General features: G+C 31.6%; 1 protein-coding gene across 5 annotated transcripts in view; it reads right to left on the bottom strand.

The window, feature by feature from the left end:
• CCDC88A (coiled-coil domain containing 88A) overlaps positions 1–27,858 on the bottom strand; it is a 109,110-nt gene that overhangs the window by 11,985 nt on the left and 69,267 nt on the right. For 3 of the 5 annotated variants that reach the window (XM_016162599.2, XM_016162594.2, XM_016162596.2), the window contains exons 15-26: positions 25,879–26,949; positions 24,424–24,551; positions 22,018–22,156; positions 19,748–19,912; positions 15,792–15,953; positions 14,539–14,816; positions 14,182–14,325; positions 11,395–11,581; positions 7,665–7,810; positions 4,593–4,685; positions 4,245–4,459; positions 829–912 (exon numbers count right to left, since the gene is read on the bottom strand). In XM_016162599.2, coding sequence (XP_016018085.2) covers positions 829–912; positions 4,245–4,459; positions 4,593–4,685; positions 7,665–7,810; positions 11,395–11,581; positions 14,182–14,325; positions 14,539–14,816; positions 15,792–15,953; positions 19,748–19,912; positions 22,018–22,156; positions 24,424–24,551; positions 25,879–26,949 — 2,812 coding nt within the window. The remainder of the gene's footprint in view (positions 1–828; positions 913–4,244; positions 4,460–4,592; positions 4,686–7,664; positions 7,811–11,394; positions 11,582–14,181; positions 14,326–14,538; positions 14,817–15,791; positions 15,954–19,747; positions 19,913–22,017; positions 22,157–24,423; positions 24,552–25,878; positions 26,950–27,858) is intronic. The other 2 variants (XM_016162600.2, XM_016162598.2) reach the window with 1 other exon arrangement.

The raw sequence follows: 27,858 nt of genomic DNA on the forward strand, positions 1-27,858 counted from the left end.
GAAATGAGTAGGCCAAAGGCTGATAAATTTAAGCAAATATTTTTATCCCACCTCCAACCCCTTTAAAAATAGGAAAAAGAAATTTTACTCTGTACAACTGCCATGCGTTTGTGCAGTGATATGCGATATAATTACAAGCCTTCATAATGTGGTTTTGTGTAACAAAAATGGAATGAATAAAAGTAAGATGAAGAGCAGTTCTTATACAGCATCATCATTGAAAATGATAAGAGTCCTTGGTCAGAGCAGGTTACTGAATATTCACTTTATGAATCAAGTAAGCATACCATTCAATAAAAACCTGAAAGAGATGATAATCAAAGTGATAGACATTTAATGTGATTATGTAATTACCCATTCCACTTTAAAAAAGGAAAATCAGAGTATTATTATATAAAGAATGACAAACATTTTTAAGGGTTACAGGCCATTTTATTTATTTATTTATTTAATCTGGTTCATTAAGGAAATAAAATCCTAATGCTAAAGATTTTGTTATATTTTCTTTAAGTAAATTTCTTTGGGGAAAAAAATCTCTGTGGCATATAGAATTAAAGGGTTTTTCTGCCAACTTTAGAAAGCGCTGGAAATTTACAAATATATTACATGTATGATTAAACATATGCATGTATATGTATCAGTGAACATACATATAATGCGAATTCGGTGCCAGTTTTGAAAAAAAAAAATTCTTCCAGCTCCTTGTATTAGAAGACTGCACTTTGCAAAATAAGAGAATTGGTACAGTCCAGAGAAAGGTTAGTGAAAAATTAGTAATGGAAGCCAGTGTAGTCATTTGAAAGAAGCTGAACTGTCATAAAGTCTTACACATGGAACGACGGTAGCAGGCCTTCGTTTTGTCTTTATCCTTCGGTCTGTTCCTCAAAAAGGGCAGTCTTTTCAGTGCAACCACTTTAATGTCAGAGCATGAGAAAAAACAGAAACAGAAAAATGAAAGAAAAAAGGGAGAAGAACAGATGGGAGTTAAATGCTGAAATTAAGGACAGAAATGAATGTCTGAGTTTCAGCTTATGTATGCTATACTAAAGCTATTTATTATTTTTGTGCTGCTGAGTGATAATGAAATATGAAATAAGCACTTTGATACTAAAAATACTTGGAAAGGCACTGAAGACAATGATGAGGAACATGTATTTTGAAAGTTTAGACTGGCTAATGTCCTATAAATACAAGAACTGGTTAGAATTACTTATGGAAGGAACAATTTTCCTAGTTAAGTTGTAAATGCATAACTTTAAAATTAGGGCTACTGGTGGGCCACAGAGTACACATGATGAAAATATACAAGGCTTTTCAATCCTCTATTTTACTTAACTTTTTAAATTATAAGGGTTTATAGAAAAAAATAATTTATGAAAATGAAAATTCTATAAGGGTATTTTAGTAATATATATCAACAGAAACTAAGGCACCAAGGGTATGTTTAAAACAATCTAAAGAAACCATTAAAACTTTCATTATTTTTTTTAAACTTTAATAAACAGGTAATTACTTCTTGGTTTAAACTGAATTCTGGTGCATTATTTAGAGGCACCATGGAAATATAAATTCTTTCAAACAAAGTCAAAAGATGAAATGAGCAATTACATTAATTTCATTTTACAAAAGGCTGGAGAAAAAATAAAAATGGATATTTTGACAGTAGTAATAAATGCTAGCACTAAATTCTGATACAGCTAAAAAATAAGGAGGCACCTTAAGACGTACAAAATAGACAAAAAAAAAATTTACGTATGACATTTTTAGATATTTGGAAAGGTTTTTTAGGCAAGGTTATTAAAATCAAAGCTAGCACTGCAAAAAAATTTTGTAAATGAGAATTAGGGTTATAACTATAGTAGGAATCAGCACAAAAACAAAAAAATATTCACTAGAGTCATTAATATAAGCTACATTTTAATAAGATTTGAATACAAAAAATTGTTACACCTTTTTGAAACTACAGTTTAGGAGTTAGGGAAACCTGCATAAAGACTTAAAGACATGTTGTACACAACCTTAATAACTATGCTATTTCTCACGGTCTATCATTCTCTTGTAAATAAAACTCTTTTGACAAACTGACAAGTATCATTCATTAATGAGAATGCAAAAGAAATTCAGCTTTTTAACTTACTCGATTGCTATTAGGAATAGTCATGATTCATTTAAGCTTTTAATTTGACTTATTTCTTTTCTAGCTTGGTAAAACACAGCTATTTTCAATGATTGAAAAGAAATGAACTGAAAGGAATGTAAAAATGGACACTTAGCTAAAATAAAGCAGAGTGGTTGCAGCATGCACATGTTGTCTTGTTTACTTTCTTTTTCTGTTTTCAACTGTTTAACAAAGGCTGCTTTACTAACAGATACTCTTCCAAAAGGGACAGGATAAAAGAAGTTTTAAATTTGCTAGCAGTGGAATGTGATCCCTCTACAGCAATCTGTTTTTAGATTGACAATGTTCTTTCCCCAAACTATAATGAAATTAAGGGAACACTGGTTTTGTGTTTGTTTTTAAAATTCTAAAACTGAAAAATTGCAGGAAAGGAGACTATTAAATCTTTCTGATTCTTATTCTGGATGTTTCAGCAAAGAGTATGAATGAATGACGGATTTATATTTAAAACAAACAATATGACCTCAAAAAAAGACTGTCATGCCTTTCTAGTGTATGCTCTCATATCTGAATTGAAATATCTTCCTTTAATTAAAAAAACTGAGTATACCTATTACCATTCTGATTTAGTAAAATGTCAGGTATTTTAAATCAAAAGCATCTTCTTAAATTATCTGGCACCTTCTTAAGAAAAACTTGATTATCTCCCTAACAGTAATACTCAGAGGTTTCATGTAGATTTGGCTGATAAGACCAGATAAGAAAAAAACCCATGTAACAATAATCTTATGTGGGGATATAGAATTAAACAACTTTCTTGAACCTACTACACACATACACACACACACACACACAAATGTATATGTATGTATAAATATGTATATATGTATGCATATCACTTTTTTTGTTGCCAGCTTATGGATTCTAGTTGTTAGGGTGTTAAAGCTGCATTCTGAAATATGTTTACTCTACAGTCAATGTCTAATATCCTACACCTGAAAATACTGCCTTTTCAGAGATAATTCTCCCAAGGTCAAACACTGTCTATAGTTTTTTGAGTGTTTTGAGTTACCCATATGAATAGTCCACCCCCTGGGAAAGTAGCCGCTGTTTTTGCCTGCTATTTACTTCAAAAGAATAGCAGTGAAATTTATATACATATATATGTATATAATATAAACATATATCATATTAATGTATAAGAAATTTATAGATATAAATCTATTTTTTAAATTAATGACTGGTGATAGAGTAGATTCAAAGAAGCCTGTTTACATATTTTTTAAGAACACTGATGGTTGTCAACTTCCGAAACATCTTCAAAGGGCCTAGCATTGGATTCTTTTATCTTTCTCTTAAAATACATTTAGGCTTTTACTTTACTCTTGCTGTTTAGCTAAGCACATTAGTAATGAAATTAAAAGATTACAAATTGTATAGGGTACATTAAGATGTGATACGTCTATATTTGTAATTGAAAAAATTAAATCAAAGTTTATGCACAATTTATATTTCTCCATCTATTTTAACTGATCCTTTATCAAGCAATCCCTCAATAATTTTCATAACCTTCAATTATTTCCAAATCTGAATATTCTCTTCAAATTCATACCTATTTTTCTTTGCTTCCCCTCCCATGTAACTTTACTCCAATTTGATATCATCAAAGTATATAAGTAAAACCTCATTATAAAATGCCTTATTATTCTGTTATAAGTAATTATGAAAATAAGCTCTTATAAATATCTCTCACTTGCTCCTCATAATCACCCTGTTAAGTATGATGCAAAGGTAAAACGCCTGCCATACTAAGAACTGGAGAGTGGCAGAGGTATTCTGGCTCTTATTTAATGTTCTTTCTATACTATTTTACATCCCTTGCCAAATGATGGTATCTCTGTATCTCTATGTAAGGGATATCTCTAAATACCCAATATAGAAAATCAATGTGTTTATACATTACTGTAGTATGCAATGAATTTTATAATTGTATGGAGTTAAAAAAATAAATGCATTCATTAGACTATTATCCCAAAGGACTTGCTGAAGTCATTTAAAAGAAATCTTTAGAAAGCATTCTAAATCAAAAAAAGATCAAAAATGTTTAAAGAGTTTAGGCACTCACTGCTGCTTTTCTTGGTCCCCAAAGTTTGGCCATCTTCTAAAGAGTTTGAACCTACTGAAGAACTATCTTGACTATCTTGATGGGGGAGTTGAAGAAATCCTTCACTGGAGTCTGAGCGGGTAGGTGTTAAAGTTAGAGATTTCTGACGTTCTCGATTAATATCTTTCTTAGACTTTATCAGTTTTCTCATTTTTAGAGTAATCCAGTTGCCTCTCCTGATAGAAAAAATTTTTTAAATTCTTAACAGTCTAAAATTCAACTTATAAATATTTCACAAAATTAGATGTTTAAAATATAACTTTTTTTTTTTTTTCAAAATAAAGGTGGATAAAATTTGGCTAATAGTACCTTCTAGGAGGAGATGGCTCATAAAATTTGTATTGATCCATAATTTTCTCTTCTAATTTCTCCTTTTGTCGTCTTAATTCATTTAACTTATCACTATAAAAATAAAAATTACATTTTAGGACATGCATTATATGTTGTACAGTTATGAATACTATTTTGTGCTTATGCTCTAACTTGTCCCCAGAACATAAATACAAATACCATAGTTGATAACTAAGAATTTACTAGGTAGTAACAATGGTATTTTTTCCAAGTTTCTCCTTTTCTTCAAATTTACAACTTATTTAAATAAAAGGATCTAGGATTTAAAGTTTCAATTCTTCGATAGGATTTGTTTGAAGAAAATTTTCCCTATTACGATCTCATCATGACAAAGGAATTATATTAACATCTTTTTAAACATTCATTAACACTTGCTTTTCCACTATTCTTGGATCTTGAGTATCTCAAACCATTATTGGAATAAAGGATGATTTATTATAATTTATACAAGCAAAATATTAAAAATAACACTTTCCTTATAATTAAATATAATAATCAATATTGCAACTGCATCTCCATGCAAGTAAGTTTTTTCCTTTACGGCAGAATTTAGGCTTAATTTACTTGTAGAGAATGATTTCCTGTCTCCAGTAATGCATGAATATAGTACTTTCACTACATCTCAGTCTTATTTTTATGTTCTTATTGGATACATTCATAGAGAAAAATTATAGATTAGAAAACAAAGTAATATGAACCCTATAAAAAAAACCTCAATGCCAAAGAATACTATTTATTCAACATTTAGTGATCATTTACAATAAGGAAGGCATGAGTTATATATTCACTTATATTTATATCCTCTCTCCCCTACTATATTATAAGCAGAGCTTATAATACAAGGCATTAGTGGTGCCAAAATAAAGTGCTGTGGAAGTACAACAGGAACTTATAAAAGGAAAACATTTCTAGCTTGGAATATCAAAAAAAGACTCATGAAGAAAAAGTCCATAATAGACTGAAAAGAAAATACAAGAAGAACGCTAAATGAAGCAGTTTAGCTGGGGAGTAGTGAGGAAGTTACAGGTTAAGATTTTGATCAACAGGAAATCAGAAGTACTAAAGGTTTCATTACAAAGTGACTTTATGAAATTTTTACTTTAGGTACCATAACTCAATGATGGAATGGATATATAAGAAAGTCTGGAGATGAAAGCTTGCAGGAAGCTAATGGAATAGTCTAGTTGAGCAGTAAGGTTGAATTAGGGTAGTGGGGACTGGAAGAAACTGATTTGAGAGATTCTATGGAAGATGATGTTTTATGAACAGAAGTTGCCAATATTTATACCACAGTATAAATAGTAGACAGTCGAAACCTCCAAATTCTTTTCTCCTTTCCAACTGTAATACCATCAGAAAGCTCCAAATTCTCAGTACTACCTGTTTATTGTCACTCCTCGTAGGACCATGTGACAGAGGTATTCAGCTAGAAATGTCTGACATGTAAGACAGTTTTTATTAAAATTTTAATTTAAATTAAAAAGTCAGAAAAGATACTAATATTGTAAGTCAATAAATAGATACAATCACCAAACCTTGGGAATGGATTAGTCACCAAGAGTCAGAATACTAAGATAAAATAAAGCCTTTGCTTAAGGGACAGGAAATTCAACTGCCAAGAGCTTTAGATATACTCACTACTTCTCAAGCTAAAACGCTTCTTATGGCAGAGAGTAAAAGCATATATATACCCCTGAAAGAATTAAAGGTGTAATCCAAAGTTGCCAGCCACAAATGTGAAATTTCTTTGAAGTTTTGCATTTATCTTAAAAGTTCATGCAAACTGCCTTTTGCTCCATGATATATCTGTGTATTAATATAAAAAATAATGTTCTCTGCCCCAAATTTTATAATAAAATTGATGCTTAAAAACAATGTATAATGTATCCTGGTTTCATATGTGCCCTGGCTCACCATCATGTACATCATGTCTGAAAGACACAGACATATTATTTCATAAACTCTTTAGGATAATTCTGGAAATAGGTGTTATATCTTTATTTTGGAGAAAAAGAAGCCAGTGATCAAAGAAATGAAGTAACTAGTCTATAGTCACATAGTTTTTGACTGGAAGAACTGGGATTTGAATTTTAGGTGCTGTCTGATTTCGGCATTTGTGTTTTGTATATCATTGTGCTTTTTATTTGGGGACAAAGGGAAGAGAAAAATTTGGTATAGATGCATCATAGTATAATACAAAGAATATTCACTGAACTGCCCAGATCCAAATCACTGATTTTACCAGATTCTTCCACTCTCAATGGAGACAGAATTCACCAGTAATTAGGTCCGTCCAATGCTATTTCTCACATCTTGGAGTTTCTCTCAAATACCAATTGTTTCACTAGATTATGCAACTGCCTTCTTAAAACTTACTTCTTGTCTCTATTCTCAGAACCTCCAATCCATACTCTTAAAAATCATTGGATTTTTTTTAAAAAATGCAAATCCAACATTAATACCTTGCTCAAATTTTCAGCAGCTCCTTTGAATGGCATAGAAAAATCTTTATGAAGTGGTTCCTGAGGGTTTATTCATTTCCCTGCTGTTCCTCCTTACTAAATTTTGCTCCAGCAAGAAAAATTAATTTTCAGACCCTATACCATACCAAAACACTTTCATTACATGACCGTGTTTTTGTGTTTGCTGCTGTCTTGGCCTGGTATGCCTCTTCAGGTGAGCTCATATTGAACCTCTAAGTCTTAGCTCAAGCAATCACCTTTGGAAAGTCCACCTTGCCTCTCTCAGACTAAGGTTGCGATATTTCTATGGCCTCCTACACATTCCTCTGTTATGGCAATTATCTGTATTTCTCGCTTAATGTACTAGCTCCTTAAAAGCAAAACCCATGTTTTCATGTTAGTATTTTTGGCTGTTAGCATAGAGCCTGGAACATAAATATTTAAAAGATAGATGCTAAAATAATAATGTTGAAAAGAAAAAAAGATTAGCATTGAGTTTTCTCTGTTACCAGATATATCAATCATAAAATGAGTAATATTTCAGAGCACAAAATTACTTGGTACCTACATGTACTGTCTTTGTTCAACGTGAAAAAGATCCTTGCTTTCCATATTTTGCTCCAACAGTGTTCTGTTTTGTAGCATTAATGTCTGAATTTGATCTAGTAGATGTCGATTTTCTTCTTCTAAATTTCCTTTAAGTTGGCTTAGCAACTGTTTAAACACAAACATTTAAAATATTAACATTTACATTTAACATAAATCACCCAAAACATCTGAAAAATATAGAGTGCCTCACAGACTTAAGTCTGCCTTTGAATGATTAGCTGGTTCCACTTTGATCAGAATGAGTGATTTGTTTAGTTATTATAATGACAGCTGAAGCATTGGGTTATGTATATTTATGTACATATTATATATACATATTTTCATAATTCTTAAAAACACTGGGTTTAACATATAATAAATTATCTAGTTCTAAAAACATTGCTTTCTTCAAAACCGTTTAACTTATAGTCCAAAAGCTAGATTCAAATCTCTAGCCTTCTGTTTAAGCAACTATGAAACAATGGACAAGTTAGTTAATTCTCTGAGCTTCAATGACCTTATCTATAAAATGAGGATTAATAATTCCTATCCCCCAAGATTTTTACAAAGATTAAATATTATATATAAAATACCTGGTAAATACTTAATATACCTCATTCTTCCCTCAATTACTGTTTTCAAGGAACCTTAGTCTATATATAGTTCTTATGGCTTAAACAAAGAGGTCAACTAATCTTGTCCATGGTTGGTATTACTAGCTCATATTACTGGTAGCTGGGCTGCCAGCAGCATTGCACTGCTTTCTCTTAGGCTAACAAAAATTGGAAATATGCCTTAGTTAGGCCAGAGGTTCCGAAAGAAGTCAGAAAGCCCAAAAGTAGTGATTCTCAAAATTTAGCACTACTGTAAAGTATATATTTTTTAAAATGTAGATTTCTGGGTGTTAGCATTAGAATTCAGCAGGTCTGGAGTATAGCTCAGAGATCTGTATTATAAAAAAATGCCAACAATAACCCTTCCTCAAAAAGAAAAAAAAAGATAAAGAAAACAAGCATTTAAAAATTCTCAAAAGGTATAGAAATGTTATATATGAATACCCTTAAATGGCCATCTAGATCTAGTAAATGTCAATATTGTGCTGTTTTATCTATATATTACTAAACTGAAATATAACATGTACCCGATTCATTGTAAAATTGAATCCTCCCTATACCTATACCCGCTCTTCCATCAGGAAGTGAAACCTATTTTCTTCCTTGAATTTGGAATGCCTCTGGCAAAGAAGAGATAGAAGTGATAGTATAAAAGTTCCAAGCCTAGGCCGCAAGAGGTCTCATGTGCCTCCTCTACTCAGTCACTTGGAATCCTGCTGGAGGATGAGACACCACATAAACAGCAAAGTTACGCTAACTGGGGCCACCCTAAACCAGCCAGCCGTCAGTATACTTGCCATCTAACGGAAGATGCAGGAGCAAACCATACTTACATCAACTGATCTTGGCCCACATATCGATACATTGATCAGCACATCTTCTCAACTGACCCACACTCATGAACAAAAATAAATATATACTGTCCATTACCACTAATCTTGGCCCACACATCAATACCTGGAATCAGTAGATCTGCTCAACTGACCAATAGATTCATGAAGAAAAATAAATGTTTCCTGTCCATTATGGTTGTTCTATAGCATTATATCAAAGACATTAATAAAACAAATATACAGATAAAGGAACAAATTTTAAATGTATCTATAGCTCAATGAATTATTACAAAGTGAACACATGTGTGAAACCAGCACTCAGATAAAGAAACGGCACATCAACTGTACTCCAGAAATATTCTTTGTGCTCTTTTCCAATCACCATCCCTTCCCACAAAGATATAGATTCATTTTTTCACTCCCTCTAAATTATGTTATTATATGACAGCCCCTGGCCAAGGGTTAACATTTGACTCAAGTTGGGACAATCAGCCAGAGTTAAGTAGGTAGCTAGGGTCCTTTCTGGTCTCTTCTGAGCAGCCTTCCAGACCATTAGTGATATATAGGACCTTATCAAGACCCGCTATGACTGGTTGTCTCATTCCTTAGATCTCCTAGTTATATTTCTGACAAGTTTCCTGATCTGTTATTGTCTCAACCAATATTCCAACCTCAGGTCTGAGGGTTGGCCTTTGAGAGCTCTCCAGGTCATGAGGCTTTTCTGTGCTCTGCACCCTGGCAGAACTACCAGGTATTGGTATTTCAGACAAAAAGCTTTTAGCTATTACTTTTCTTATACAGTCTTTTCCCAATTCTATGTAAGGGCTTGCTTAAGTGTTGATTCCTTAAAAGTTCCATGAAATTCAGCTGTTAAGCTATGTTCACGCTCTACTTAGGTACCAATCATAAAACTTAAGGATCATTTAAGCCTTTCGGCATCCTTTTTATATTTCAAAACATTAATCACTTTATCAAACCATTATTGAAGAAGCATGGAATTATGTTAAGAACAGTATCAATATGGCATATATCATATTTATTCAAAACCCTCCAGTGGGACTATTTTATTCAAAATAAAAGTCAGAGTTTTTTTTTTTTTTTTTTTACAATGGCCTATAAGGTAACAAACATATCTAGCCCAGGCATATCTCTGATCTCATTTCATTCCGGTCATACTTAGCCTCCTCAAGAGTATTTCTGAAACACACCAGGATTCTCCTGGCCTTAGAGTCACTAGCTGTTTGCCTGGAATATTCTTTTCCCAGATATCTACATAATAATAGCACAAGCTCCTTCAAATCTGTGATCAATGATGCCTAGTTAAAATTTCAATCTACACTCCATCATCCACTCTGTCAGTCCTTATCCTATTTCATTTTTACTTGCATATAACTTATCACTTTGCAGACTAATTTTCAAAATGGTTACAGTAGTATTTTTAGTCCATGTGTTCCAGAATCTTGCCATTCTCTATTAAGAGGTTGAGTCTATTTTTCTTCCCCTCGAACCTGGATAAGACTTTGACTGCCTATGAATAAAATGCAGAGGAAATGATGCTGCATGACTTCTGAGGCTTGATAGTTAAAGTATAGACATGGCTTTTTTCTGTTTCTCACCATAATGTGGGTGTGAAAGGCCAAACCAGCCCATGGGGGAAAACAACATGGAGAGGAAACTGATACCTCCAGCTGATAACTAGCATAAACTTCCAAACATTAACTCAACCTTTCAATCTTCCAGGTGAGGTCCCAGCTGCAAGTGGAGCAGAGACAAACTGGCCCCCTGGTACCTGTCCAAATTCTGCCCACAGAATCTGTGAGCATAATAAACAGTTGTTTTATACCATTAAGTTTTGAGGTAAATTTGCTATATAGCCATATATAAAAAAAAACTGAAAACACTATATATTTAACTTACTTATTATGTTTATTGTTTGTTTCCTTCCACCGGAATATAATCCATAAGAGGAGAGATTTTTACCTTTTTTGGTTTCCTAGTACATGCCAGGTGGTCAGTAAACATTTTTTCATCAAACAATTTCAAAGTATCTCAACATATAAATTTAAACTAATAGCAAAAATTATGAAATTAATGAAAAAAAGTTTTTCTGAATTGTGAACTTCAATTACTCCTGACCAATTCTTTTAGAAACAGCCCACATCAAATATATACTGCTATTATCATTATAATATCATCGCTTAGTTTTGAGGTATGTCTTGATGTCTAAAGGAGGGAAACAACAATTTAATGTGTTATAGCTCACCTCACACTGGTTATTTAGCTTGGTGGATGTGATGTCCAATTGTTGGTACTGTTCCTTTAGCTTTGAAAATTCAGCTTCTAATCTTGTTTGTTCCAGTTTAGAATTATTTAAAAGACTTTTCAAGTTTTTATGGTCGGTTTGTAAAACTTCAGTCTCTTTTAAAAGCTGATTATATGTATGATTCAACCTATAATTAGAAATCATGATAGAAATAGAATTAAGTTCTCTTAATAGCTCTCATTATAATTTACACAATGTGAAAATGCTGTAAATCACATTTAGATATACTTAGAGAATATAAATAATTCTTTTACCAGTTACTAAGCTGACCATGCATCAGTTTCTATTCTGTAAAAACTAGATGGGTAATAGATTATTGGGGTGATCCTTCATAAACTATTTAAATGTCTAATCACTATGTTGTATACCTGAAATTAACATAATATTGTATGTCAACTGTAATTCAAAAGTAATAAACATTATTTTAAAATAAAACAAAAAACTAAGTACTTTTTCCCTTAAAAATATTTCAGTACTTAAATATGTTGAAGATATAGATATGCAAAATTTTATCATATAAAATTTAAAGTATTAATAAACAAATATTTATTTTAAAGGAAAAAATGACCAATCCAGTTTTGATTTTATGGAGAATTCAAACATTGTAAAATTCAACAGTGAAATTCAAGAAAAATCAGATCAAGAGAATTAATCAGTCCAATATGGGACATGATAGTCTATCAATCTGTTGCCAGATAACTGAGAAGTCATCTGATAAGCAGATTTAAACCAGAAAGTCAAACTATAACCTTTTCTGTTTCTTTCCACTATTATACCTTCAGAACACGGTTCACTGATCTCTAAGAGCAGTGATTAGCAAACTTTTTCTGTAAAGGACCTGAGACTATATACTTTAGGCACTGAAGGCCACATGCTCTTATTTTCCATTTTCTCCATGACCTTTTAAAATGTAAAAAATGTTCTTAATTTTACATTTTTAAAATGTAAAAAATGTTCTTACTGGAACAGTCTGCACACTAGATATGATATACTGAGCCGGCTGTAGTTTACCAACCTTTATCTTACGGAATTAAGATCAGGAAGACACAAAAAAAGGAGGTAGCCAAACAAAACAAACTTGCTCAGTGAATACGATTCTAAAGAGGCCAAACAACCTAGTTCACATAAGAAACTTCCTTGTTTTGGCATTAAATAAGATTAAAACTTAGGCTATTTATAAGAATGGATAAACTGCTGTTGTTCTTCAGACAAATCTTTATAAATATACATATATATATATATTTTGGTAAAATAACTATTTCAGGTTTTATTTAAAGCCTTTTCCTTTATAATACAGACATGAGTGCATAAAAACTGGGCAAGAACAGATCTGAGAGACAGAAAACACTTAGGGCTACTCAGCCCTTCCAAGCCCACAGAATCTTTTGGTTCAGGCTCATCATGCCCAACTTCTTATTTTTTAGGCTGAGCTTTTTCTCTGGAGCTTCCACAGCACTGTATTAGAGTCCTGGAAGGCCTACACAAATTTCAAACTGTCCCTTTTAGGTCTAAATTCTAACAATGGAAAAAAACTAGGCTCAAGATGAGACTTTTACAGTAAATGTGTTCCCCACTGTTACATATATAATAAAAATGGCTCTATCCTTGTATTCTGTAACTTGTCACAATTGAGTCTACTACTGCAGGGGTCCCCAACTCCTGGGCTTCAGACTGGTACTGGCCTGTGTGGCCTGTTAGAAACCAAACCGGAGAGCAGGAGGTGAGCGGCAGGCGAGTGAGCAAAGATTCATCTGTATTTGCAGCTGCTCCCCGGTGCTAGCATCACTGCTTCAGCTCCACCTCAGATCATCCAGCATAAGATTCTCATAGGAGCACCGAAAAGGTGGGGACCACTGTTCTACTGCATTTACTGTACAAACACATCCTCCTTGGTGTTGAGTTGTTGATGCTTACAAATACCCCCGTAGAGAATTTCTAGTTGTCACAGCTACTAAATTATAAACTACTGGGCATGAAAATGGCTGTCGAGGCTTAGGGATATTTTCTATAAAGGAAAAGAAATAGAAGTTTAATGCCAAAAATGGATCATATTAAATTCATGATAGGGCAAATAAATAACTTCCATTTGAATTTTATGTGCTGCCTTTCAGCACTTCAGCTTCGGCAATATAAGTGCAGTGCAAATGTGTAGGCTGTTTAAACATTTCAAAAGTTTCTAAAACACTTTTGAAAATGTCGCCTTATGAAGCAGGCTGATTACCAGTTGGCAAAGTTTTGGTTTCCCCAAGTTAAAAAATAACTGTCCCATGGCAATATGAGACCAGTAATACCTAAGATGGTTAAAATAAAAATACAAATAAATCATCCAGAAAATTATAAGGCTGCTCACTTGTAGCAACTTCAACAGACAAACAGACTAGAAAAAAGAAAGGGAGACATAATCAGGTTTCATGACATTCTGTATTCATTATATTCTATACTCAATAGAGTATGCAAATGCTGTAAGGTACAAAAATTTCATCATATAATGTGGTTTAAAAACCTTATTAGTTGAACAAATCAAGAGAGAAACAATGAGAGAAAACAGGAGATCTTAGTTTTTGTCTGAGTCATTCTATTAACTAGCTGCATGATTTTACTGGGTAATTTACTTACTGCTCTGGGGTCTTTTTTTAAATTCTAAGTTATGAATGGTACTGCAAAGGGGGATTATACACATTGGATGTAATAAATAATACAAAACTGAAATATATAAATATTTATTACCTATCATTTTCACCACAAAGTTTCTTGTATTCTGCAGCCACAGTCTCGTGGTTTTTGTTTTCAAGCAGCATTTTTTCCTGTTCTACTTTCAGTGTTTTTTCCAAATCTTCCAATTTTCCTTTTTGTTTTAGTAACTGATTGTAACTGAAAGAAAAGTTAGGTATTTGGTTTAAAATATTTCCTTTGGAAAAAAGAAACTTTAGATTGAACAAGAGTAATTTCCTAGTATCTCATAAAATACATGTAAATTTATATAAATTTTCTACATAAATTATCTCTTAGAACTGTTTAACATTTATTATATTGCCCCAAGAAAATTGGTTTTAAATTAAAAACACAGAAAATATAATAAATTACCGGTCTTCGAGGTCTTTGTGTTCCATCTCAAGATTTTTGTGGGCAGATTTTAGAGTTCCATGTTTAGCAATTAGAGATTCATACTCTGAAGCCTGCCGTTCATGAAGAAGTTCCAACTTCTCATGATCTTTGATGAGAGAATCATAGAGAGATTTAAGGTCTTCTCGTTCTTTGATTACAGATTCATTCTCATTTTCTAGGGAAGATTGCTGGATTAGGAGCTGTGCATTCTGGTTCATAAGTGAGGTACTTTGAGAATTAAGTGTGGAATTTTCAACCTATAAGAATGCACATATTGTTATCAGACATAAGAAAAAGATTTATGTTGTCCTTTTTTTAAAAAAAAAGATTATAATAACTTAAGGAAGCTCTAAATAAATCAAAGCAGATATAAGTATATTTATACAGAGAAAATTTGGATTTTAGTGTCCCAAAGAACAAGGCTATCATTTAATTTTATTTTTGGAAGTTATGATATATATATATGGTATGTATCCATTTATTATGAAATATATATCATATATATGTTTGGGGTTGAATTATTTTAAATGAAGGTGATTAGCAAGAATTTGAAAACTACAGAATTTGAAATGCTAGTTTGTCATTTTCTAGAAGTTGAGAGTTGATAAAACTAAAAAATTACTTGTAAAAATTCAATTTCAAGAGTCCAAATTAGCATTTGCTTTTACCATTTGGAAAAGAGTGACATAAAGAATAACTTTTATGTTCAGAGAGGGAACTTCATTTCTTCTGCACTTTATGAGGTTTTGGAGAGTTGTACTTCTCCCACCCAATGACTCTATTTGACAAAAACACTGGTAGTGTTAAGTGCAAGATGGCTCCTTTGAACTAAGGCCAAGTGTGAAGACAAAATTCTCATGCTGTGTTCTTTTCCAATAACTTAATCAGTAAGAAAGCTGTAAAAATGAAACAAGGAATTGGTATGCTGCAACCATACTCTAAAGCAACGATTTCCACCTGATTAATTATAATCAACTTGTTATAGTAAAAGGTCATAAAGTAAATATAAATAAAATTATCTTTATTCTAGTTATATTTCTTAAGCAAATTTATTAATATTTAGAGGCTCTGACATTTTTTAAATGCTGATATCTGAAAGTCTGGAGTAGCATTAAATAGGAATATTTTCTCTTCAATTAGTTGTTAACAATCAATGTCACCATGTCTAGTCATCCTTATTTTAATAGCATAATTCAAGACTGTTGCATATTCCTAAAATATTACATTACAACCTGAAGCTTGGCATTCTGTGTTTGAAGAGTAGTATTCTGCTCCTGTAATGACACGGTCTGCCGCTGAAGTGCAAGAATCTGAGCCTGCAAATTATTGTTCTGTGTCTCAAGTTGCTTAAGTTGAGTTTTCAATGCTTGCTTCTCTGCTTGCAGTGTAGCATTCTTAATAAAGAAAACACACATATTAAAAGTAAAAATAACATCAAATATCTTTGTTTAATATATACTGGAATTCTGCATGAGTATTATTAACATTATAATAATAAAAAAAATCCTAGCACTCTTAAAAGAGGGAAATCTAAGAAAAAGAAAGCAATAATCATAAAACTTTAATATACTTTGTATCTATGTCTCTCTGTTTTATAATGCCTGAAAAATAAAATACTCCTTCTAAATATATTGACTAACACAAGAAACTATAATGGGATTGCCAGTTATATGATTTTTACGCTGCTCAAAAGTGCCCAGAATGTTCAGGACGAGTGGGGCTGTGTCTAGTCAATGGAATCCTCCTTTTCTAATTGCCCAAAGTCGCGCGTGCGCGCGCGTGTATGTGTTCGCTATGGAAGGGAGGGGGAGAGAGAGAGAAAAGCAAGAAATAGATACGAGTGGTGGTCCCAGGGATAGCAGCCAAAGTATCTTATAAACACAAACATTGGGAAGAGAAGCAGAAACCATCTTAACCATCTGTTTAAAAAATTTAGTGCATAATAACCTAACAGATGTTATGTATTTTCTTTAGTGATTTTTTTCATGGTATAAAACACTCACTAATACTCTATTTCATCTATAGGACTTCTGGAGCAAATCCAAAAAAAACATACCATTTTCAATTTTTCCAGTACATCTGGCCATATTTAAATTTTATAGTTAAATGGTTAAATTACTGTGCGAATCTTAGATCTTTACATTTAATGTGTTATATATTAAAATGTTTGTCATGAAAATTATATTTCAAAGTATTATTTCAAAATGATATTTCATAAAAAGTTAACATAAAATAATAGCATAAAAATAATAAAGAATGCTCTAGAAAACCAAAATAAAACTTTAAAAAAGCTCATAATTTGTATATAATTGCCATATGCATAAAGAGTTACAACTGAATCTCAACAAATCATTTTTTATCATATTTACATAAGGGGGCAAAGACAACAATTCACTTTATAGGGTTTCATGTTATATACACTACATGTCTATATAATATGCGAGTCATGATTTAACCCCCATATTATACCATAAAATCAAAGCTGAGAAAGCAAAATGCTTCAAGATGGCTTTTGATAGTATACTTCTTTCGATTTGTTCAAATGAAAAGAATGAAAAAATTTATACTGAAAATAAATAAAATACTGATGTATTTATATATCATCTTGACATACCAAAGAAGTAAACCATTTTTCATTTACGTAAGTATTATTGTAGTTCGGCTCTTTAGGAACCAAAATGTACAAGTTTTAATGATCTCTAGAAATAAATATCCCTACAGTCTGTAATGAATAGAAGAGATAGCTGAGAGTAGAAAAGGTATCTCAGAGCAGGAAAACTTTACAATGGGAAAGTAAGTGGTTAGCAAATATATTGGCAAAATACACAAAAAATTACCAGTCTGATACAGGGCTAGCCACCTTTATAAATCCATTATCTAAAATGTCTAAAATATGACAACCAAGTAATTTTTTTTCTAATGGAAGTTTATAAAGGAAGTCAATGTGAGAAAAGATTTAGTTTATAGGATTTAAATGCCAGCCAAATTGTCTGAAATGTAATTATTAATCCAAACAATAGAGATATATATACATATCACTGAATAATTAAAAATAAGTTTTCATAAGTGGCCTTCATATATTCATTAATACATAAAAAGATATAAAACTTTTTGCTAATAATTTAAAACAGGCAAATTAAAATATTTTCTTCTGTCACCTTAAAAAAAATTAAAAGGCTAATAATACCCAATGTTAATCTGGAAAAGAAAGGTACTATTAGTGGGACTAAAAATTGATGTGATTTTGAAAGTCTAATAAAATGGAATCAATTAAAATTACACCACACACACACACACACACACACACACACACACATAGATAGATATACCCTTGGCCTACCAATTCTACTATCAGGAATTTACCATCCTATGAACATGTTTATACATAGATTTTCCCTGCAGCAAACCTGAAAATAACATGAATGTCCACCAAGGTGGGATTTATTTAAATAAATTATGCTAATATCCATACTATGGAATAATACACATTCATTAAACAAATTGAGATAGATCTTTATCTGCTAAAATAAAGATCTCCAAGATAACATAATTTAAAAATACAAAAAGAATATTGTATAATTCCATAGGTGTAAATTTGTAAAAGAAATATATTTCTATACATAGATAAATTGCGAACACTTTACTAGGAAGATAAACTGTTTACTGTGATTATTATTGGCTAAGAAAGTAGGAATTGGTATAAAATTAATTTTTGGCTTATGTCTTAAAGTTTTTAATTAATGTTAAATTAAAAAACAACACCAACCACAACTATTTAATTGTTAGCATTAAGTTCCTAAAGCTCATTCATCTTTGAAAATTAAATATTTGTTGAATTCGTTTAATTTTTTACTGTCAAATATTTACTGGACTCATTCAGCAAGTGCCTGCTCTCTACCAGGCATTATTCTACATATTAAAGGCAGAGTGGTGAAAAAGAAGACAAGGTATCTGCTTTTTTTTCAGTATATAAACAACAAATAAATGAAAAAAATATATAATTTCACAAGTGAAAAGTGCTATGAAGAAGCTAAATAAGGTGGTGGTATGACAGTGAATGGATTAGGTTGGGGAGAGCTACTTTACTGGGAAAAGGGGTCAGAAGGACATCTTGCAGGAGATAAGAGACATGAGACCTGAATGCTGAGGGAAGCCAGCCATGTATTTCTATCAGGGTAAGCAAAAAGAACGGCCTGAGGAAGGAATAAGCAGAAAAGGCCAATATGACTAGGATGAATTTACTTATAATGAACCAGGAGCTGTTCTGTGTTTTCAAAATATTATCTCCAGATTAATAAATACAGTGGGTAGAAGAGTGGTATGGTATAAGCTGAGACATATAAACAGAGCAATTTCAGGAAGGCTCTTACAGGACATGGTAAAGAATTTGGATTTTATTCTAATTGAGGTGGGAAGCCACTGAAGATTTTAATCCATTTCCTGTTTGCCCTGAGAATACCAGCCAGCAGCCCTTGTGGCTGCAGTTTATCCCAAGATAACTTGCAGATTATAGTGCTAACCTTACCCCAAAAGTTTGCCATGAAATATCTCGCTTTTACTGTTTTTGCATAGCTCTAATATATCAATAGTCTTTGAAGACAAATGACATCATTCTATTTATAGCATTTTGTTTTTAGTAGTGGTATTTTCACTTACAAAATACAGTAATTATCGAGCACTGAAAATGTTAAATCCTAGAAAATGTAGCATTGCCATGTGTGATATAAATAAATGCTAGTAGCGAACTATGCTTTTTTTTCCCTAAATGGGAAAAGGGTTACAATAAGAAAGTGATATGATTTAGATTATGTTTTAAAATATAACTTTGGCTACTGCATCTCAAGAATGGGTTAGATTGGGCCAGAAGTGGAAGAGGGAAGACCAATTAGGAGGATATGCTAATAGTCCAGATGAAAGATGATAGTACCTTGGACTAGAGATGATGGAGAGAACTAAATGGGTTTGGGTGATAGTTTCAAGGCAGAGTTGACAAAGCTTGCTGATGGACTTATGTGAGACAACAGAGAAAACTACATTAACTTATTAGTTCTTTAATCTTTTTTAATATTCTAAAATAAGTCAAGAAAGTATAAAATAAAGCTACAAAACCAGATTAGATAAATCTTCTGAGTTTTATATTCTTTATTTCTAAAAACCTTATTTCTACTAAAAATTTTTAAATACTTACATTTCTTTCTACTTCAATTAATCTGTCTTTAACTTTCAGAAGCTCTCTGGTCGTTTCTTGACTTTCTCGCTCCCATTTGTTATCTGCATCAGAAGTTGAAAGAGAACTCTGTACCATCCTTTCCTCATCTTGTCTCTGTTTAACAGCTTCATAATTCTTTTTCACCTAAAATTTTATTTAAATATTTTAATGGGGGAAAAAACCACCAAAGTTCTATTTCTTACAATTAATTTGACTCTGCGCTGGTCTGGTGATAAATAATATGTATGATTATTATTATCATAATAATCATAATTTATGCTTTGTAAAATACAAATCCTTTCTCTTAGAAATACTAAATGTACTCTGCTTATGTGCCATGCTCCTAGAATATATTCTGTAATTTCATATCCTACTGTTAAAGATGAAAATGTCACTGAAGAAGAGAGTAACAGGACCTCCTACATATGTTGCTAAATAATAACAGTTGTTTTTAGAGTTTTATCTATTGCTGATTTAGGGATTTCATGTAAAGACTTGACACATGTGATAATTCCTCTTAAAAAGATTTCTAAATTAAAATTGAGGAAGTACCTATATATCTCTCTTTTATGAAGGATATGCTGCCCAGAATGAGCTATGTTACTAAATAAATCAATGATTTCTTTATTCAGATCTTGATCCACATATAATTACTATAATTTATAAAGAGTGAGTAATCCAAGGATATATCTTATCAAAGTTTTCTGGTGTGATTACAACCAACCCAACTTTGAGAGGGCAAACACAAAACTAACAAGTTGGTCATCTTACATTACCAAAATCACTGTTTAACTTAAGCTCACTTCAATTTGAAATGATGACTGTTACACTTATCCTGAATCACTAGTTTATCCTAGGAGACATTTATCATAAATTTCTAAATCAACCCAAATTTTATATTAAGGTAAAGATAAATATTTAAAGTAATTCAACATTTAATGCAAACCTGAAGAAATTTTGTGATCCAGCAATAAACTGATACTATTGAGTTAGAAAAGAATGACATGAGACTAAAGGAAAAAGATGCCGAAACAATATAATTTAAAGGCTGGCAAATAATCTACTAGATGTTCTGTGATTCTACTTTTTCCAGGGTTTTCTTTCTTTTTTTTTTTACTTTTCACACCCTAACAACATAGATGGATGACATCATTTCTAGTCTTTTATCTTACATTAATTTCCCACAGGGTCTTTTATTCTAGGCTTAGAAAGATTATAGACATAGGCCATCATTGAGGAGAACTGAAAATAAAACTCAAAGCTTCTCATTTTTAGCCCATTCTTACAACTAAGTGTCAAAAGTGCTTCCTTTACCTTATGTATCATTAATCGGAATCTCTAATTTCTGTCTACACAGAAATAACATATTGTTGGGAGAGGTGATGACTGCTGTGGAGCATAAAGTCTCAAAGCCAGGGCAGGTCCCACACACAACAAATGTGAATCTCATCTACATGCACCTGAACTGTCATCTGGTGGGAAGATGACTGTCAGACAACTATGTGAAGAAGGACACCTGACAATGCCTTCCTATCTATTTGTGTTTCCTATAGCGTTCTGAATCTAATAGTTCTAAATGGGGCCTACAGTTATCTTGCAAATACGAATATTTAGCTGATTATAAAACAACTCCTGAGAGCACTGCAGAGATGATAAAAGAGAGAATAAACTAGAATACAATTCTAGTTAATCCTATGGAATGGGCAAGCCCCTTCAATTTCGATTTATTCATACAGGGAAAACAGATGGTTGTTCCTGCTTTGTTCACTTCAATGAATAATTCCAAACATCACAAGAAAACAGGATCTAGAAAACCTCAAATTTATGAGATCAGGTGCTTTCTTATACTACACATATGATTTTCCTCTACTTGGTATTCTCACACTCATATTTTTTGCCTATGGAACTTTTACCTGGATTCTCAATAGAAAAAGAATGTCAGAATGAAATGTCAATATTACATCGAGAGTTTTTACCAGTGAAATAAGCCCTCCTTTTCCCCATCTCACTCTCATAATTCCGATATGTTCCTAACTACATGAAGACATAAAAACATGAAATAGGATTTAATAAATTATAGTATATAGATAAAATAGTTGGGCATAAACTATATGAAAATATCTGTTTTTAAGAATACTCTCAAAATTAAGGAACAAAGTATTAATAAAATCTCGCATTTTTATTTTCTACTTTACAACTTTCTCTCCAAATATATGACAATTAAAATTCTGTCTAAGGAAATCACTTACTGTTTTAAGTTCTTGGCGCAGTTGCTGGTTATAATTTGTGGATTCTTCTAATCGAGCTTCTAAAGCAGCAATTTTTTCCTCTTTTATTTCAAGGGACTTCTTTAGAGTGGATTCTAATTTTGATTCCAAAAGTTTGTATCTATTATCCAAGTATAAAAATAATAAATGTTTATTATTGGAGAGCATAAAATTATTTTTAAAGATAATTTATGACCACAGATACTGAAAGTAAGATAGGCATCAGGTGAGATGATGGATGGGAATGCTCAGCATAGAGAATGAATGGAAAAGAGGTCTGAGAACCCCAGGAAATTACATTGAAAGAAAAGACACAAGAAGAGCTGTTAAAAGAGGAAGACAAGAGTGATTGCATTGCACTGTGTTTACAACTCTACCACTAAATTACCTTGTTGCATTTTAGTTTGTCTATACATTCAATTCCACAAATGGACTATTCATTTATGGCAAAAATAACTTTCTTAAAGAATAACTATCTTAACAATAATTGTATCTTCAAAGGAGGTCAGAGAGAACGATATCAATTGGAATGATGTAAAGGTTAGACTAACAAAAGAATTAAGGACAACATCTGAAATAAAAAGTAAAGACAGATACAGATATACATAAATTCCAAGATGGAGGGAATGAATGTTAAAGGAATTTATAGCTGTGAGCTTCTATTTTCTTTGTGACATTACAGCTAATTTACTGACTGAAAAAGAAGCTAGGTTTGGTGGCTTAAGATATTTTCCTGATCTTCCAGATTCTATCATAGTTATTAACTGCTCTCAATTCTATTGCCTAAAAGTTTTAGTTAAGTATATGTACTTATCTCCATGTCTAGTGCTTTTATTATATAACTAAATATGTATGGATTAATAAAGAAATCACATCTTGCCTAGACTATTACAATAGCGTCCTAACTGCTCTCTGTGCCTCTAAATTGCTTTTTTTCTAATTAATCTTTCATGTCACTCTAGGAATTGCTCAACACACTTTTGTGCTTTATTTGCATGGAATACCCTTCCCTCATTTCTACTTTACGAATTTCTGTCATTCTTCAAGGTTCAGCTAAAGCATTACTATTTCTCTGATGCTTGATAACCAGCAGATAATAAGAGCTTAATTAATATTAGTTAATTATATGAATTAAAGTTTGACAAGAGCACCATACAGTATGAAAGGCCCATCCAGAGCTGGATTCATAAATTTATAACAGTGTCGGTTATGGCAGCTACATAGTTTACTTTTTTTTTTTTTTTTTTTTGGTAATGGGGGTGGGGGGAGTCTACTTTTTAAATGTCTTACACATGGCAGGTAATAAATTTGTTTGAATAAATAAGTGATGAATATTCAGTATATACATTAAAAGATAGTCAACTAAGTTGGCCCTTAGAACTATCTGCTTAACTCGAATTTTTTTCTCATGAAATATCTATATAATTAATTCAATTATGGTTGCTTGAATTGATTGCTTGAGTAAAGAGCTCAAATTACTTCTATTTGTTGTTAAAGAACTAACCTTTAAAAGTATCAGTCTGTTCTATTAACTTTAAATTTCTAAGAATTACATAAACAAATCCTGTATGATCAGCATTAATTTTTCCTATATACATTTATTTAATATAAATACTAGCAGTAATGGGTAGATGATAAAATACAAATTATCCAATTATAAAAATTCCAGTGAATTAGAATCTAGCCTTCATAAAACAATATTCTTAACAATATTCTTAACAATACACATTTCTAGAATCATGTGGCTGAGTAATACTAAATAGCAGACTACTTGAAAATCTGATTAAGTGTTTGACAGATTGTAATTTCCATGGGAGAAAAGAAATTTCCTTTAAACATGTACCAATAATTCTCAAAATTAACCAGTATATAAGTTAATTTTTTTATTGTTTGTCAAGCCTTAGCTTTCCATATTATTTTTATGCCTTAATTGCTTCCCAATATATGTTCCTTTGTTTTGTACTTTTCTTTCATTTCTCTTTAAGTCCATATTTTGGCATACAAAATAAAGGAACTGAGGTACTTAAGCACAGAATTCAAATAAAAAATAACTTGCTTAAAATTACTGCATATTTCACTAAAGAAGGATTTGTTTGTTATTAATGTCTCATTCTACTTTCACAGGCAATTACAGCCTCTGATCTTGTGCTACTTGGGTAGCATCCTATTTCCCTATAACTGTATTTCTATAATAACGTTTTAAGCATATTTTCTTCTATCAATATTAGGTTGTCTATATTTGACTTTTTACTTTTCTTTCTTACAGAACTTTCTCTAAGGGAAGAAAAGAACCAGAAATGGTGAAGTTATAAATGTATATTTATATAGCATACGAAAGAGCCAATATTTAATAATTTCAATTGTTTGTCAAACAGATTTAACACTCACCTGTCATCAGTACTTTGCTCATCATGTAAGAGTCGCTCTTTATTTAACCCTATCTTCTCAAGCTCATGAGTTAATTTCTCAAGATCATTATTCATTTGTTGAGTCTTCAATTTTTCACTCACCAAATCCTTATTTTAAAACGAATGCAAAATTCACAAAAGTGTCAAGAACTTAAACGTCTAAGAAATTCAGCCAAGATACTAACTACTGCAGTCCAGAAATACGTATAATTTGAAGCAGGAAAGACAGAAGTGTTAACTTTTCCTGCATCATTAAAAAGTAGTTAAGCAACATTATAATGTAGTCCAAAGAACTGATTTCTGTCTTTTTTTAGGAGGGATAATACTTTTTACCTTTTAAGTGTTAAAAACAAAAAGGACAAACTATTCACTCTTTATTTGTAAATATACACCTTACATTTGAGAACTGTGGGGAAAAGTAAATATCCATTAATTTTTTTAATAATTGGCTAGAATTTTTTTGCATGTTTTTTTTTTCTATAAATATATGGTGGATACAACATCCACACAATGAACCTGTTGTTCACATCTGTAAGACTGTAGAACGATAGAAAGAAAAAAAATGAAAAGGCTCATAATGGTCCCTTCTCAATGCCTCTTGAGTAGAAATGCAGCCTTCCCAATGTGACTTTCGAGCAGAATTCTAAGATACTTCTAAATTGAACTTAAAAGGTTATCATATATAGTAAAACATAGGGATAGCAAAAAAGAGTAAACCATGATATCTTTTGATCTGTACCAACCATGTTTCACAGGATCTGTCATCAATACACTCCTATAAATTTAAGAATTCTTATAAGCACACAAATCCAAGCTCCTAGCAGTTGTTCAGTGTTGACCTTTAAGTTCAAAGTGATTGGCATTCTCTAGCCTAGAAGTCAAAATTTATGGAGCTTTGGAATCTGAAAGACCTGGATTTGAAGCCAGGAATCCAACTCTGCTATTTATTAATTGTGTCATCCTAAGTTACCTAATGTTGCTGAACTCTGGTTTTCTAATCTAATAGAGATAATACATACATAAAATGTTGGTCATAGAAATTTTATAAATAGATATATAAATACAACTTATAAGATGCTTAGTCTAGTACTTGGTACATAGTTACTATTCAATAAATAAGCTATGTTTTCTATTACACTTAGCATTTGGTAAGAGTTTTGATCAAATAGTTTAACATTATTTTGAAATGAAATTATAATGTAACAAGTTAGATACCACATGGAAACCTTATTATCAAAATTTCTTAAAATTAACAATTCACGTGTACTTCTTAGATTAATAAAAGTAGAAATCTTGGGAACAGTTTCTAGTTCTAACTCTAAATTTCTATTTTAGAACCATAAATAGATTACTGATGGGTTCTGATAAAACTTAAAGGAACCTTGAGTTAAAAATATAAAAACTATTTGCTTTAAATTTAGGTAACTATATTTACCTCACGTAATGTAACTAAAGTTTTTATATCAATAGTTGCTCTTTTCACAAGCTCCTTATTTTCTTTCTCTAATTCTTTCAGACGAATGCAGGATTCTTTATAAATACCAATCTCTTTGAATAGACTTTTGTTTTCTTTTTCCAAATTTCCAATTTTCACATTATTTTCTTCTAATGTGGTATCTTTTATTTCTGCTTGTTGTCGGAGTCTCTTGTTTTCTTTCTCCAGTTGTTTCTTATCCTTTTCCAGTTGAGAAGTCTCTTGTTCTAATGATTTATTTTCTTTTTCTAGCTGTTCTAGTCTTTTGCTAGATATTTTTAACTCTTCTAGGTTTTTTTGCAATGTTTGGTTTTCCATCTCTAAATCTTGAAGTTCACTCTCTAATTGCTGAATTTTTTTATTGCTGTTTTCTAGAGCCTTCTGTAGTCTTTGATTTTCTGTATCTAAACCCTGGTAGCTAACCTCTAAGCGTTCTGTTTTCTTGAAAGATGCTTTCATGAGCTCTAAACCTTTCTTAAGTTGTTCTTTTTCACTTTCCAGTTCTTTATTTTCTAGTTGTAGCTGAGCCATTTTCATGCTTGCACACTTCAAAGATTCCACATTCCTACGCAGTTCCAAGTTTTCCTCGTCAAGTTGAGAATTCTCTTTCTCTAGGGATTCTAACTGAAAAGTAAGGTTTTTAAAGCTATCCAATCTTTTTCTAATTTTCCTATTTTCTCTTTCTAGCTCTGAATTTTCTTGTTCCAGGGACTCAATTTTTTCACAAGTAATTTTTAAATTAGTTATCTTTTTCTGTAATGATTCATTTTCTTTTTCGAGATGATGCAACTCATTTTCAAGTTCTTCTGCTCGTTCTCCTTTTTCTTTATAATGTTCCAATTCTTTTCTAATTTGTCTTTTTTCAAATTCAATCTTGCTTAGCTTGCTACTTGTTTCTTTAATAGATTCATGGAGAATTCTATTTTCCTTTTCAATGTCCTTCACCCTTGCTTCAGCACTTATCTGGGAGCGCTGCCTTAAGGAAGACACAGTTTGATTTAGATGTTCATTTTCTTGTTCCAGTATTTTAATCTAATTAAAAAAAAATAGAAAATAAAAAACTTAATTGAGCAAGAACCAAACGTTTTGTATTACATAGTTATTCCCTTCAAAAACCTAACAGGGGAATGAGAAAATAAAAGGGTCCTAGCATTTCTTTTCTAATTCTGAAAAATATTTACTGAGAGACCGCTATATACATGTTATTAAAGTTCATGTCTTTAGGGAGTTCATAATGTAAAGGAATGTTTAAGGGAGATATGTTTAATATCAATCAAAAGTGACCCTTCAGATTATTTATAATTTGCATGTTTCAAATTAAAATATGAATGTGTATTCATTTCACATATATCTCCTCGAATATATAAGCTTTAACTTTCATAAATAAATTCTGCAATGCCTATACACAGAAGGTCCTCCATAAATATTTGCTGTATTGTGTACATGTGTGTGTATATATATATGTGTATTCATTCCTCAAAATAATTCTAATTTGGAAACATCAAAATAACAAAATCTCCTGGTACATTTGAAAACTAATCCATCCAATTTATGGCACAGCCTAATATAACATTTTTCAAAATTTGTATGTTAAACAATCCTCTCAGAAGTTTATAAAAATATAGATTCATCCTTAAGTCTAAAATTTTTGTTCTGTAGCTCTAAAGAAACCTGTATGTTTATAGCTTGACTGAGAACCATACTTAGATAATATAAAACAAATCACTTTACATCTAAAAAAATAAATGTAAAATTTTAAATAGCAAGTCACTCAATCTACCCAGTTCTGTTTCCTCAAGCATAAAATGAGAATTAACAATAAATATTTGAAAGCCTGAATGCATCCGAGATGGTTGCTGTCACCACTTTTCCCTTTTTAGTAGGGTCAGCATACAGCTGCACTACTTCCCAACTCCACTCCACAGCCGTTTTTCACAGATA

This window comes from Rousettus aegyptiacus, unplaced genomic scaffold (assembly GCF_014176215.1).
Source record: "Rousettus aegyptiacus isolate mRouAeg1 unplaced genomic scaffold, mRouAeg1.p scaffold_m13_p_7, whole genome shotgun sequence".
In the NCBI taxonomy this organism is placed as follows: domain Eukaryota; kingdom Metazoa; phylum Chordata; class Mammalia; order Chiroptera; family Pteropodidae; genus Rousettus; species Rousettus aegyptiacus.